Raw genomic sequence first — 12,019 nt, 5'->3', positions numbered from 1 at the left:
ACAGAGGAAGAAAATCTGGCTGATGGAAAATATTTGAGCGAGATCAAAGGACTTTCGTTCCATGTCCCTTTCTGTTCCCAGGGCATCTCACTCTTCCTGCGCCAGCTTCGCTTATCACAGCACGCCGCTGGGCTCTGACGTGTGATATACAAAATGTGGACAGGCCCACTTTGAAGTCCAGGGTTACCCCGGGACCGATCCTGACTCCAGAATAACAAACAATACAGGTTCAAGAGGAGTTCTCCGCGGGCCAGTTCATTTGTCAGCCCCAAATTCATTTTCGGCGCACCGATCAGCACCCTTGAACTCGCGGCCCGCGGACAGATCGAAGAGATTTATCTGGGCGGTGGAGCGCCCCCCCCCCTCTGGCCCGATTAGATGGAGATGGACCGTTTTTTAAACTTGGAGATAACTCTAGACAGGGAGGGAGCGGCTGAGACAGAGCATAACATCTCGGTTTTATTTAAAACCACTCGCTTTCCCTGTTCGGGCTTTTCTTTTTTTTAAAAAAATCTTCTTTTGCCCCCTTTTCCGTGAAAGTTACGGGTAGTCCTCGACGTACGACCGAAATTGAACCCCAAATTTCTGTTGCTGAGTGAGACGGTGCTTCAGTGAGTTTTGCCCGTTGCAGTTGTTAAATTAGCAACACGCTTTTTAAGTGAAGCTGGCTTCTGCATCGACTTTAGAATATTTGGAATAGAATAGAGCTGGAAGGGACCTTGGAGGTCTTCCAGTCCAGCCCCCTGCTCAAGCAGGAGAACCAGCCCCCTGCTCAAACAGGAGAACCAGCCCCCTGCTCAAGCAGGAGAACCTATATCATCTCAGACAAATGACTGTCCAGTCTCTTCTTAAAAACCTCCAGTGATGAAAAAGTACCCACAACTTCTGGTGGCAAGCTGTTCCACTGGTTAATTGTCCTCACTGTTAGGAAGTTTCTCCTTAGTTCTAAGTTGCTTCTCTCCTTGATTAGTTTCCACCCATTGCTTCTTGTTCTACCCTCAGGTGCCTTGGAGAATAGCTTGACTCCCTCTTCTTTGGGGCAGCCCCTGAGATATTGGAAGACTGCTATCATGTCTCCCCTGGTCCTTCTTTTCATTAAACTGGACATACCCAGTTCCTGCAACCGTTCTTCATATGCTTTAGTCTCCAGTCCCCTAATCCTCTTGGTTGCTCTTCTCTGCACTCTTTCTAGAGTCTTCGCATCTTTTCTACATCGTGGTGATCAAAACTGAATGCCGTATTCCAAGTGTGGCCTTACCAAGGCCTTATAAAGTGGTATTAACCCTTCATCTGATCTTGATTCTATCCTTCTGTTGATGCAGCCTAGAACTGTGTTGGCTTTTTTGGCAGCTGCTGCACACGGCTGGCTCCTATTTAAATGGTTGTCCACTAGGACTCCAAGATCCCTCTCACAGTTACTACTACTGAGCAAGGTACCACCTATACTGTACCTGTGCATTTGGTTTTTCTTGCCTAAATGTAGAACCTGACTCTTTTCACCCTTGAATTTCATTTTATTAGATAGCGCCCAATGTTCAAGTTTGTCAAGATCCTTCTGTATCTCAAGCCTGTCTTCTGGATAGATTTAAAGGCAATATTTTGCCTCTTCCAAGGATTTTTTCTTAGCTTCCTCACAAGATCTACAAATTAAGCTGACCATCCTTCTGGAAGCAAAACCTCTGCTCTCTGTCACTCCAGCCTTGTATACACAAAGCATAACAAAGCTAAAATTAGATTTCCACTTAGCCAAAGGTAAATCTTCAAGAGGGGTTTATAAATCCTGCAGAAGTGGGAGCAAGGTTAATGACACCGCTGAATTTCCTAACTGTTATATAGGTAGTCCTCAACCTACGAACCCCAATGGAGGCCATAATTTATGTCGCTAAGCAAGACGGTCGTAGAAGAACGGGTAAAGCAGAGAATGTAAGGGTGGGGAATTAAGAGTAGGAGAGAGGGTAAGAAGGAGGAGGAGGGAGGAGGAGGGGGGGAAAGAGAGGAGAAGAAGAAAGGAGGAAGGATGAGGAGGAAAAGGAAGAAAGGATAAAGCAGAGGAAGTAAGGGTGGGGAATTAAGAGTAGGAGAGAGGGGTAAGAAGGAGGAGAAGGGAGGAGGGGGGAAAGTGAGGGGAAGAAGAAAGGAGGAAGGAGGGAAAGGAAGAAAGGGTAAAGTAAGGGTGGGGAATTAAGAGGAGGAAAGAGGATAAGAAGGGAGGAGGAGAGGGGAAAAAGAGAGGAAGAAGAAGAAGGAAGGATGAGCAGGGAAAGGAAGAAAAGATAAAACAGAGAAAGTAAGCGTGGGGAATTAAGAGTAAGAGAGAGGGTAAGAAGGAGGAAAAGAAAGGAGGAAGGGGGAAAGAGGGGGGAAGAAGAAGAAGGATGAGCAGGGAAAGGAAGAAACGATAAAGCAGAGAAAGTAAGCGTGGGGAATTAAGAATAAGAGAGAGGGTAAGAAGGAGGAAAAGAAAGGAGGAAGGGGGAAAGAGAGGGGAAGAAGAAAGGAGGAAGGATGAGGGGGGAAAGGAAGAAGGGGTAAAGCAGAGAAAGGGAAGGGAATTAAGAGGAGGAGAGAGGGTAAGAAGGAGAAGGGAGGAGGAGAGGAGAAAGAGAGGGGAAGAAGAAAGGAGGAAGGAGAGGAGGAAAGAAGAAGGCTGAGAAGGGAGGTTGAGAAGATAGGAGTAAGGTTGCTGCAAAATAAGATGGAGGCACGGGGGTGGCAAGAAAGTGACCCAAACTGGTGTGTGTATGTCTGTGTAAAAAATGAGTATAGAGATTAATGATGAATAGATAAATGTTAAATAGCAATTATAAGAATGTATATCTATGAATGAATTTGAAAGGGAAAAAATAAAAAAACTTTTTGCACACACAAAAAACCAAGACAGTCGTTAAGCGAGCTTTGCCCCATTTTACGACCTTTCCTGGCACATACTGCCTTCAGAAGTTGTGAATGTTCCAACACTGGAAGTCTTTAAGAAGATGTTGGATAACCATTTGTCTGAAGTGGTGTAGGGTTTCCTGCCTAGGCAGGTGGTTGGACTAGAAGACCTCCAAGGTCCCTTCCAACTCTGTTATTCTATTCTATTCTATTCTATTCTATTCTATTCCAATCAAGGAGAGAAGCAACTTAAAACTAAGGAGAAATTTCCTGACAGTTAGAACAATTAATCAGTGGAACAGAAGTTGCCTCCAGAAGTTGTGAATGTTCCAACACTGGAAGTCTTTAAAGAAGATGTTGGATAACCATTTTTTGTCTGAAGTGATGTAAGGTTTCCTGCCTAGGCAGGGGGTTGGACTAGAAGACCTCCAAGGTCCCTTCCAACTCTGCTATTCTATTCTATTCTATTTGTTAAGTGAATCATTGCCATTGTTAAATTAGGAACACCATTATTATGGATTTTGCTTGTCAGAAGGTCACAAAAAGGGACCCAGGGACAGTGCCACCGTCACAAATGTGAGTCAGATGCCAAGTATCTGAATTTTGATGTCGCAACCATGGAGAGGCTGCAGTGATTATTAAGTGTGAAAAATGGCCGCTTTTTTGCAGTGCTGATATAACTTTGAACGGTCACTAAATGAAATGTTGTAAGTCAAGGACTACCTCACCTCCATCGGACAAAACTGGCACTATCCAGGATAGCAAAGGATGGGCTTCTAAGCAAACTGTCCACAATCCTTCATTGCGAGTTAATCTTTTGTCAGAGTTAAATCCAGAAGCACGCACCGATAACTGATGCCGCAGGATTCATTAACTTCTTCATATACATAAGAATAGATGAATAAATGTACAATACCAACAGGTGATTCTTCCAAGTAAACACAAGCAGTTAGTTTTATATCAGCAGACAAGCCCAGACAGACTGCTAGTTTACTTCTCAGAGCAGCAGACTGCCTAAGTTTCTGTTTCAGTTCTCTGCACAGACTCAGATCTGTTTAAGCTCCCATTGGCTGACTTAGTTGCTATGCCTATTCATTGGCTGACCTTGCTCCCATGTCTCTCCCAGCCATGAACATTTTAATATCTTTAGCCAGACTGCTTTAATCAAGGTTAGTCTTGCCAATGAGCAAGACTGGTGCGATGGCCTAGAGGTGGAACTCTCGCCTCACAATCAGGAGATTGTGAGTTCGATCCTAAGGAGAGGCAGATATTTCTCTCTCTGGGCACAATGAGAATATATCTGCTGAACAAAACTCCTCATTGGCAACAGGTAGGGCATCCGGCCAGTAAACATTCAGCTCCATTCAGCTGCCCAGACTCCACCCCGCAAGGGATTATGGGGTTGTTAAAAGAAGATGATGAGTCTTGCCAATGAGCAAAATCATCCTAGCTTATGATCTTTCTGTCTACTGCCTCAACCCCAATACATAAAGCAAACCATGATCAAAACAGGATTCTCGATTCAGTGACGAAAAGCCACAGTGAAAGCAATCTGGCGTTTGCAAAGCCATTACTAACCATAATTACAAATCATAGCCTCTTCGGTTCAACTATCTTAAGCCAAAAGCAGACCAGAAGATGGTTCAATATATACAGGTAGCCCTCGACGTATGACCACAGTTGAAGTTGAACCCACCATTTTCATTGTTGAGCAAGACAATGGTTAAGTGAGGGTTTTTTTGGCCACATTTTACGAACTTTCATGCCCCAGCTGTGAAGTCAATCACTGCAGTTGTTGGGCTAGTAACACTGTTGTTAAGAGAACCTGGTTTCCTCATTGACTTTGCTTGTCAGACGGGGACACTGCAACTGGCATAAAGACATGCCAGTTGCCAAGCAAACCAAAAATTTGATCACACATGATCACAAAGATGCTGTAAGGGTCCTAAAAAGTGAACAAGAGTTGTAAGTCACTTTTTTTTCAATGCCATTGTCATTTCAAATAGTCACTAAACCAGGGATCAGCAACCTGCAGCTCCGGAGCTGCATGTGGCTCTTTCATCCCCCTGCTGCTGCTCCCTGTTGCCGGTCGGTGCCACAATTTGAGAGGGGGGGGGTTAAACACGGCGCACCAGGAGGAGACTCTATGGCAAGGGGCAGGTTTTCCAGTCGGCTCCACAATTGATAGGGCTTTCGTTTAGGACAGGTAGAGGCAAAAGGATGCTGCACTAGGAGGAGACTCTATGGTGGGGGAACCGGAATTCCATTCGGCAGAGGAAAAAGGATGCCATGCTAGGAGGAGACTCTATGGTAGGGGGAACCAGAATTCCAGTCGGCAGAGGAAAAGGGATGCCATGCTAGGAGTAGACTCTATGGTAAGGGGAACCGGAAATCCAGTCAGCAGAGGAAAAAGGATGCCATGCTAGGAGGAGACTCTATGGTAGGGGAACCGGAATTCCAGTCGGCAGAGGAAAAAGGATGCCATGCTAGGAGGAGACTCTATGGTGGGGGAACCGGAATTCCATTCGGCAGAGGAAAAAGGATGCCATGCTAGGAGGAGACTCTATGGTAGGGGGAACCAGAATTCCAGTCGGCAGAGGAAAAGGGATGCCATGCTAGGAGTAGACTCTATGGTAAGGGGAACCGGAAATCCAGTCAGCAGAGGAAAAAGGATGCCATGCTAGGAGGAGACTCTATGGTAGGGGAACCGGAATTCCAGTCGGCAGAGGAAAAAGGATGCCATGCTAGGAGGAGACTCTATGGTAGGGGGAACCGGAATTCCAGTCGGCAGAGGAAAAAAGATGCCATGCTAGGAGGAGACTCTATGGTAGGGGGAACCGGAATTCCAGTCGGCAGAGGAAAAAGGATGCCATGCTAGGAGTAGACTCTATGGTAGGGGGAACCGGAATTCCAGTCGGCAGAGGAAAAAGGATGCCATGCTAGGAGGAGACTCTATGGTAGGGGGAACCGGAATTCCAGTCGGCAGAGGAAAAAGGATGCCATGCTAGGAGGAGACTCTATGGTAGGGGGAACCGGACTTCCGGTCGGCTCCAGAATTGAACAGGGGGCTTCCAGTTACCAACTTCATCGCTCTTTGAGCATTTAAGGTTACCAATTCCTGCACTAAATAAATGTTTGTAAGGTGAGTACTTCCTGTAATGCACAAACCCTGATAAGTTGATATTTAATTAGGAAACTTTGATTCTCTCCGTACGTTTGGCTTGAAGAGCTAAGCAACAATTGGAAATATTAAGAATTCTGAATCGTTATTGTTGTTCCCTGGTCCTTTTCACACATGAACCAGTTCAGTCAATCCTAGAATCTTTTAAAAATCTCCCCCCCCAAAAAAAAAAACAACCTGGAGTTTCGAAGGTTTAACCCACAGCCTGTTTCCCAAATAAATAAATATTTTTTTTCTCTCCCCAAAAAGCTACTTTGGGTGCCAAGATAAAGTCATAATAAAATCCTGGAACTTGAAAAGCGCGTAGATTTATGCTTGGAAACATTTTCCGTCTTGTATAACTGTGGCTCTCTCTCTTTTATCCGCCAAGGAGTCACCTCGTTTTATGTAAAGTTCAGGGAACTTGGTTAATATAAACTCCTTTTTTTCTCCCCCAAATCTTTTGATGATCTTAATATGAAATAATCTCTCTGCTTCTCCCCCTCCTGTAACTAAAACAGCCAAACATCGGAAAGATAGCGAGAGCATTTTAAAGATGTTTCCACTTTATAAATCACGCATTCTTGGCAAAAGGATCCTGCCCATTGTAAGCAAGTTCTGATGACTTTTTCCCCCCCCCTGGATCTAAAAGGGAGTCGGTAAGTAGATGTTAGTAATAAATCCTGGCTAATTTATAGACCTGCTTTCTTCTTGCCTTGTGCAAATAGCAGAAAAGAACAGCGTGCTTCTTCGGTTATTCCCTTACTTTCTGCTTTGAAAGTGATGGTTAGTTGGCCCGCAGTGGCTGGGAACAGACTTGTTATGCATCAGGCAACCTTATTTTCATCGTGCCACAATCTTGTAAATCAGCCAAGCTGGGTCTCCTTCAATCCTTCCCGAGAAGGCTCCTTTCTCTTCTTTCCTGCCTTATCTTCCTGATAAATTTTTCGATCGCTTATGTTGCCTTCTCCAGAAACGTCATACGTGCAAATCTGCAAAACGTTGTCATCCTGGATGGGCCAGCTCCCTTTTTTTGCAGATGAAAGGCGAAGTGTAGTGAGAGCCAGTTTGGTCTCCTGGCTGGAAACCAGGAGACAGGGAGTTCTAGTTCCACCTTATAGGCATGAAAAACCAGCTGAGTGACTTTTGGCAAATCGCCAGGAGATAGTGAGTTCTAGTCCCGCCTTAGGTATGAAAGCCAACTTGGTGACTTTGGGTCAATCACCAGGAGACGATGAATTCTAGTTCCATCTTAGGCATGAAAGCCAGCTAGATGACTGTGGGTCAATCACCAGGAGATCTTGAATTCTAATCCCACTTTAGGCATGAAAGCTGCCGGATGACTTTGGGCCAATCACCAGGAGATAGTGAGTTCTAGTTCCATTTTAGGCAGAAAATTACTGGATTACTTTGAGCCAGTCCCTCTGTCTCAGCCCAACTCACCTCACAGGGTTGTGTTTGTGGGGAAATTAGGAAGTGGAAGGGGTATTATATATTTATGTCGTCTTAAATCTATATATATAAAAGCCAAGTACTACTCACTCATCACAAAATCTCCAGAGCTGTAAAGCCTAAAAACTTGAAATTTGGCACGTATGTTCCCCTTGGCTTCTAGGTGCTTGCTAAGAAAGGATTTTTCGAAATGGCCATCGGATCATTAGTATTCCTTATACAGTAAATAAAACACTCTGATTCTAAGGAGTTAGACATTCTACTACTCCCCCTCCCCACCTGAAAAGAACTCTGTTCCAACTGCCAGTTGCCTCACATTCCGTTACTTCAGTTCAAACTGGCAGATGTTCTACTTCTTCACTCAGGAGCGGTCTGGGGCTCCTTACAGTACTAAACGTCGGTACCTCACCAAAATGTCTATGGAACTGCTTCCAGAATCCAGACTCAAGGCGGCGGGAGTGATATTCCCTTATGTGTTTCAGTCACCGACCATCCTTGAGCCAATTTCTCCTGCATAGGCCAATCATAGGGTTAAAAATCCAGAACAGGAATTCTACACTCATACCTGGTCAAGGTTTCCAGATAGTTCCAGCATCCACATTTTGCAAATTAATTACTTAATTGTGCTTGTGTGTGTGTATGTATGTGCCGTATTTTTCGCCCCCACTAAAAGAGCATGGAAATGGTGGTCTTATACACCGAATGCAGCCATTTTTGGCCTCCCAAAGCCCTGCCCCCGCATCCAATTTTTGTGAAAAATGAGCCGTTTTTCACAAAAATGGAGGCTTTTTTTGCCTTCCCTCAGCCCCCCCCCCAGCAGCACTCTGTAGGCTTCAGCAGGGCTAGGGATAGGGCAAGGCAAAAACGGGGGCATTTTTGCCTTGCCCCTCCTTACGTCTTCAAAATCTTGGTACGTCTTATACACTGGTGCGTCTTATAGTCAGAAAAATACGGTATGTATCAGAGGTGGTATTCTGTGGTTCTCCCCAGTTTGGGCAAACCAGTAGTGGCCGTGGCGGGAGGCTCCACCCGCCTGGCCAGACATCACAGACTCCCTGCACATGCGCAGGAGTGCCGCGCGCGCATGCTCCCAGTTCCAAACCGGGAGCCAAGATTATAGCGTTTCATGGTTGATATGTATATACGTATTGAAACTGATAGTTGCAAAAGCAAGCTTACCTCCCGGCTTTCGTTATGATCATCTCAGTCCCGGCTTCGTGGAATTTCTTCCATAGTTCTTTTTCGTGCAAATAGACCTTGATATTCTCAATGGTCTTCCGACACATCAAGAAAGAATAAAAATTAAAAGTGAAAAAAGTTGCTGGAATGTGGAAGGAGAAAGTTAGCACCTTTTTTTTTCTAATTATAGAAGAGCGAGGAGTTCTAACTGGCTTTGGCAGGAAAAACAAAGTCATACAGATAATCCTCGACTTACAACAATTCATTTTAGTGACCGTTCAAAGTTACGACGGCAGTGAAAGAAGCGACTTGCGGCTGTTTTTTACACTTTACAGCCATTGCACCCTCCCCATGGTCACTTGGTCAAAATTCAGACACTTGGCAAGTGACTCGTATTTATGACGGTTACAGTGCAACCTTCTGACAAGCAAAGCCAATGGGGAGGCGGGATTCACTTAACGGCCGTGTTACTCATTCCACAGCTGCAGTGATTCCATGTGACCAACTGAAGAACTGCAGTGATTCACTTAACAACTATTGGAATGAAAGTCATAAAACGGGGCAAAACCACTATCTCGCTTAGCCACCAAAATTGGGGGCTCAATTGTGGTCATAAGTCGAGGACTACCTGTTAATTAATTATTCAGCATTAATCATGTGGGGAATTCTGCGATTTGGAGTCCACCCATCTTAAAGTAACCAAAGTTGAAAAAACATTGCATTTAAACCAGGGGTGTCCAAAACCTTTAAGACTTGTGGACTTCAACTCCCAGAATTCTTCAACCAGCAATTTTAAAATGGGTAGACTCCAATTTCCAGAATTTTGGCCTGGGAATTCTGGCAGTTGAAGTCCAGTCATCTTAAAGTGACTGGAAAATTAAATACTGGGAAATTTAAAAAAAAATATGCAAAAAAGAAAAACATTGTCTTTTGAGCAGAGGTGTCCAATCTTGGCCACTTTAAGACTTGTGGATTCAACTCCCAGAATTCCCCAGCCAGCAACTTTAACATGGGTAGACTCCAGGAGTAGGTTTCAAAAAGTTTTACTACCAGTTTGGTGGGCGTGGCTAGATGGGGGGAGCATGTGACTCAGTGGGCATGGCGAACTTGACGTCACTCATGGACACTCAGTCACATGACTCACCCCCTCACCAAGTCATGCCCACCGAAACGGTGGCGAAAAGTTTTGCCGGTGGGGAGAGGCTAAGGGAGCACCTGTAAACTACCCAGTAAGGGGGGGGGGAAGGTTTTTGTCCTCCCTGACCTCCAAGGAACACTCTGCAGGCTTCAACAGGGCTGGGAGAAGGAAAAAATGCCCCCGTTTTGTGAAAAATGGGCCCAAAACGGGCCATTTTTTGCAAAAACGGAGGCATTTTTTGCAAAAACGGAGGCATTTTTGCCTTCCGCCAGCTGGGGAAAGGCAAAAATGCTTCCGTTTTTGCAAAAAACGGCCCATCTCTGGCACCTCTCTGGGACTGGCATGCGCACACCATTAAAAAAGGATAAAAATTACATTTTCTTTCAATTTTCTGCGCATGTGCAGAACAGAAAGTAAAGATGGTGACGCCCAGGATAGAAATGGTACAGTCACGTGTCCCGTCAAGTTACTAACTATCCGGCCGAACCGGTCCCAACCTGTAGGAACCCACCTCTGGTAGATTCCAATTTCCAGAATTTTGGCCTGGGAATTCTGGGAGTTGAAGTCCACTCATCTTAAAGTGACCGAAGTTGAAAAACATTGTCTTTAGACCAGGGGTGTTCAATCTTGGCCACTTTAAAACTTGTGGACTTCAACTCCCAGAATTCCCTAGCCAGAAACTTTAAGAACTATGGACTTAAATTCCCAGAATTCCCCAGCCAGAAACTTTAAGAACTATGGACTTCAACTCCCAGAATTTCCAAGCCAGAAACTTTGAAAACTATGGACTTCAACTCCCAGAATTCCCCAGCCAGAAACTTTGAAAACTATGGACTTCAACTCCCAGAATTTCCCAGCCAGAAACTTTGAAAACTATGGATTTCAACTCCCAGAATTCCCCAGCCAGAAACTTTGAAAACTATGCACTTCAGTTCCCAGAATTCCCCAGCCAGAAATTTTAAGAACTATGGACTTCAACTCCCAGAATTCCCTAGCCAGAAACCTTGAAAACTATGGACTTCAACTCCCAGAATTCCCCAGCCAGAAACTTTGAAAACTATGGACTTCAACTCCCAGAATTCCCCAGCCAGAAACTTTAAGAACTTTGGACTCCAGCTTCCAGAATTTTTGCCTGAGGAATTCTGGGATTTGAAGTCCAGACATCTTAAAGTTTGAAAAACATTGGCTTAGCGTGGTCTTCTAGCTTGATGGCTGGCTAGGGAATTCTGGGCGTTGAAGTCCATATCTCTTAAAATGGCCAAGATTGAGAATTATCCGTAAACGCTTTTTCATTTGCAAAATGCTTACCTGTTCTGCATCCGGTATCTGAGGACTGTTCAGGGGGGTGTTGCTGACTCCCGCCACCCCAAGAACTGGAGACCCTCCGGTGGTTTCAGCATGGCCAGGGCCCTGGGGTACCACAAACCCATCCTCCACATCCGACAAACTTTTCTCCTGGAGCATTTCCTGAAAGTGAGAAAGCCAAATAGAAATGAATCGATTTGCTGGGGTCCAGATTCCACCCAGCAAAAGGGATTCTTAGAACAGAAGGAAGGAGCTGGAAGGGACCTTGGGGGTCTTCTAGTCCAGCCCCCTGTTCAAGCAGGAGAACCTATATCAGTGAGGGCTAACCTTTTGGTCGTACGTGTGTCCCTGCCCCCTTAATGCAATGTGTGCGTGACATTCTCCCCCACACGCCATGCCCCCCTCCGTCATATGTGCACATGTGCCTTGCTCCTCCCTCCCTCATGCATGCTTGTGTGACCCTTCCCACACCTGGTTTTGGGCCTAGTAGGCCTCCCTGCATCCTCCTGAGACCAAAAACGGGCCATGGGGTGGGAGTGCACTCCTTACACATGTGTGTGCGTCTCCCACATGCGCCCCACCCCACACACATGCGTGGGAGAGACGCAAAAATCAGCTGGCTGGCAGGAGGCATGCACACATGCACAGTGGAGCTGAGCTGGGGCAACGGCTCACGGGCCCACGGACGAGGAGTGGCTTCCTGCCAGTTCTAAGCTCTTCTATAGAAGAGGTTCCACAAATCTACTGTGCCGTTTAGAACCAGTTCCAGCTCCCTACCCCCGATGAAGAACGAGAGGAGGAATTCTGGGAGTTGAAGTCCACAAGGCTTAAAGCTGTCAAGTTTGAACACTCCTGGGCTTTTTTTTCTAAAGGGTTAGGGGTGCAAGGGTCTTATAACTTGACAGCTTTAA

The 12,019-nt window shown here is 45.5% G+C and overlaps 1 protein-coding gene across 1 annotated transcript in view; it reads right to left on the bottom strand.

The window, feature by feature from the left end:
- TBX4 (T-box transcription factor 4) overlaps nt 1-11,267 on the bottom strand; it is a 64,909-nt gene extending 53,642 nt beyond the window's left edge. Inside the window, exons 1-2 of the mRNA XM_087719060.1 lie at nt 11,112-11,267; nt 8,666-8,760 (exon numbers count right to left, since the gene is read on the bottom strand). Coding sequence (XP_087575186.1) covers nt 8,666-8,760; nt 11,112-11,267 — 251 coding nt within the window. The remainder of the gene's footprint in view (nt 1-8,665; nt 8,761-11,111) is intronic.
- Nucleotides 11,268-12,019: the final 752 nt, after the last annotated feature.

The sequence above is a fragment of the Thamnophis sirtalis genome, unplaced genomic scaffold, assembly GCF_051295495.1.
Source record: "Thamnophis sirtalis isolate CommonGarterSnake01/CBP01778 unplaced genomic scaffold, rThaSir2_p1.2 scaffold_6, whole genome shotgun sequence".
NCBI lineage: Eukaryota > Metazoa > Chordata > Lepidosauria > Squamata > Natricidae > Thamnophis > Thamnophis sirtalis.
The sequence above is the reverse complement of the archived record's forward strand: the minus strand, read 5'-3'. Positions and strand labels throughout refer to the sequence as shown.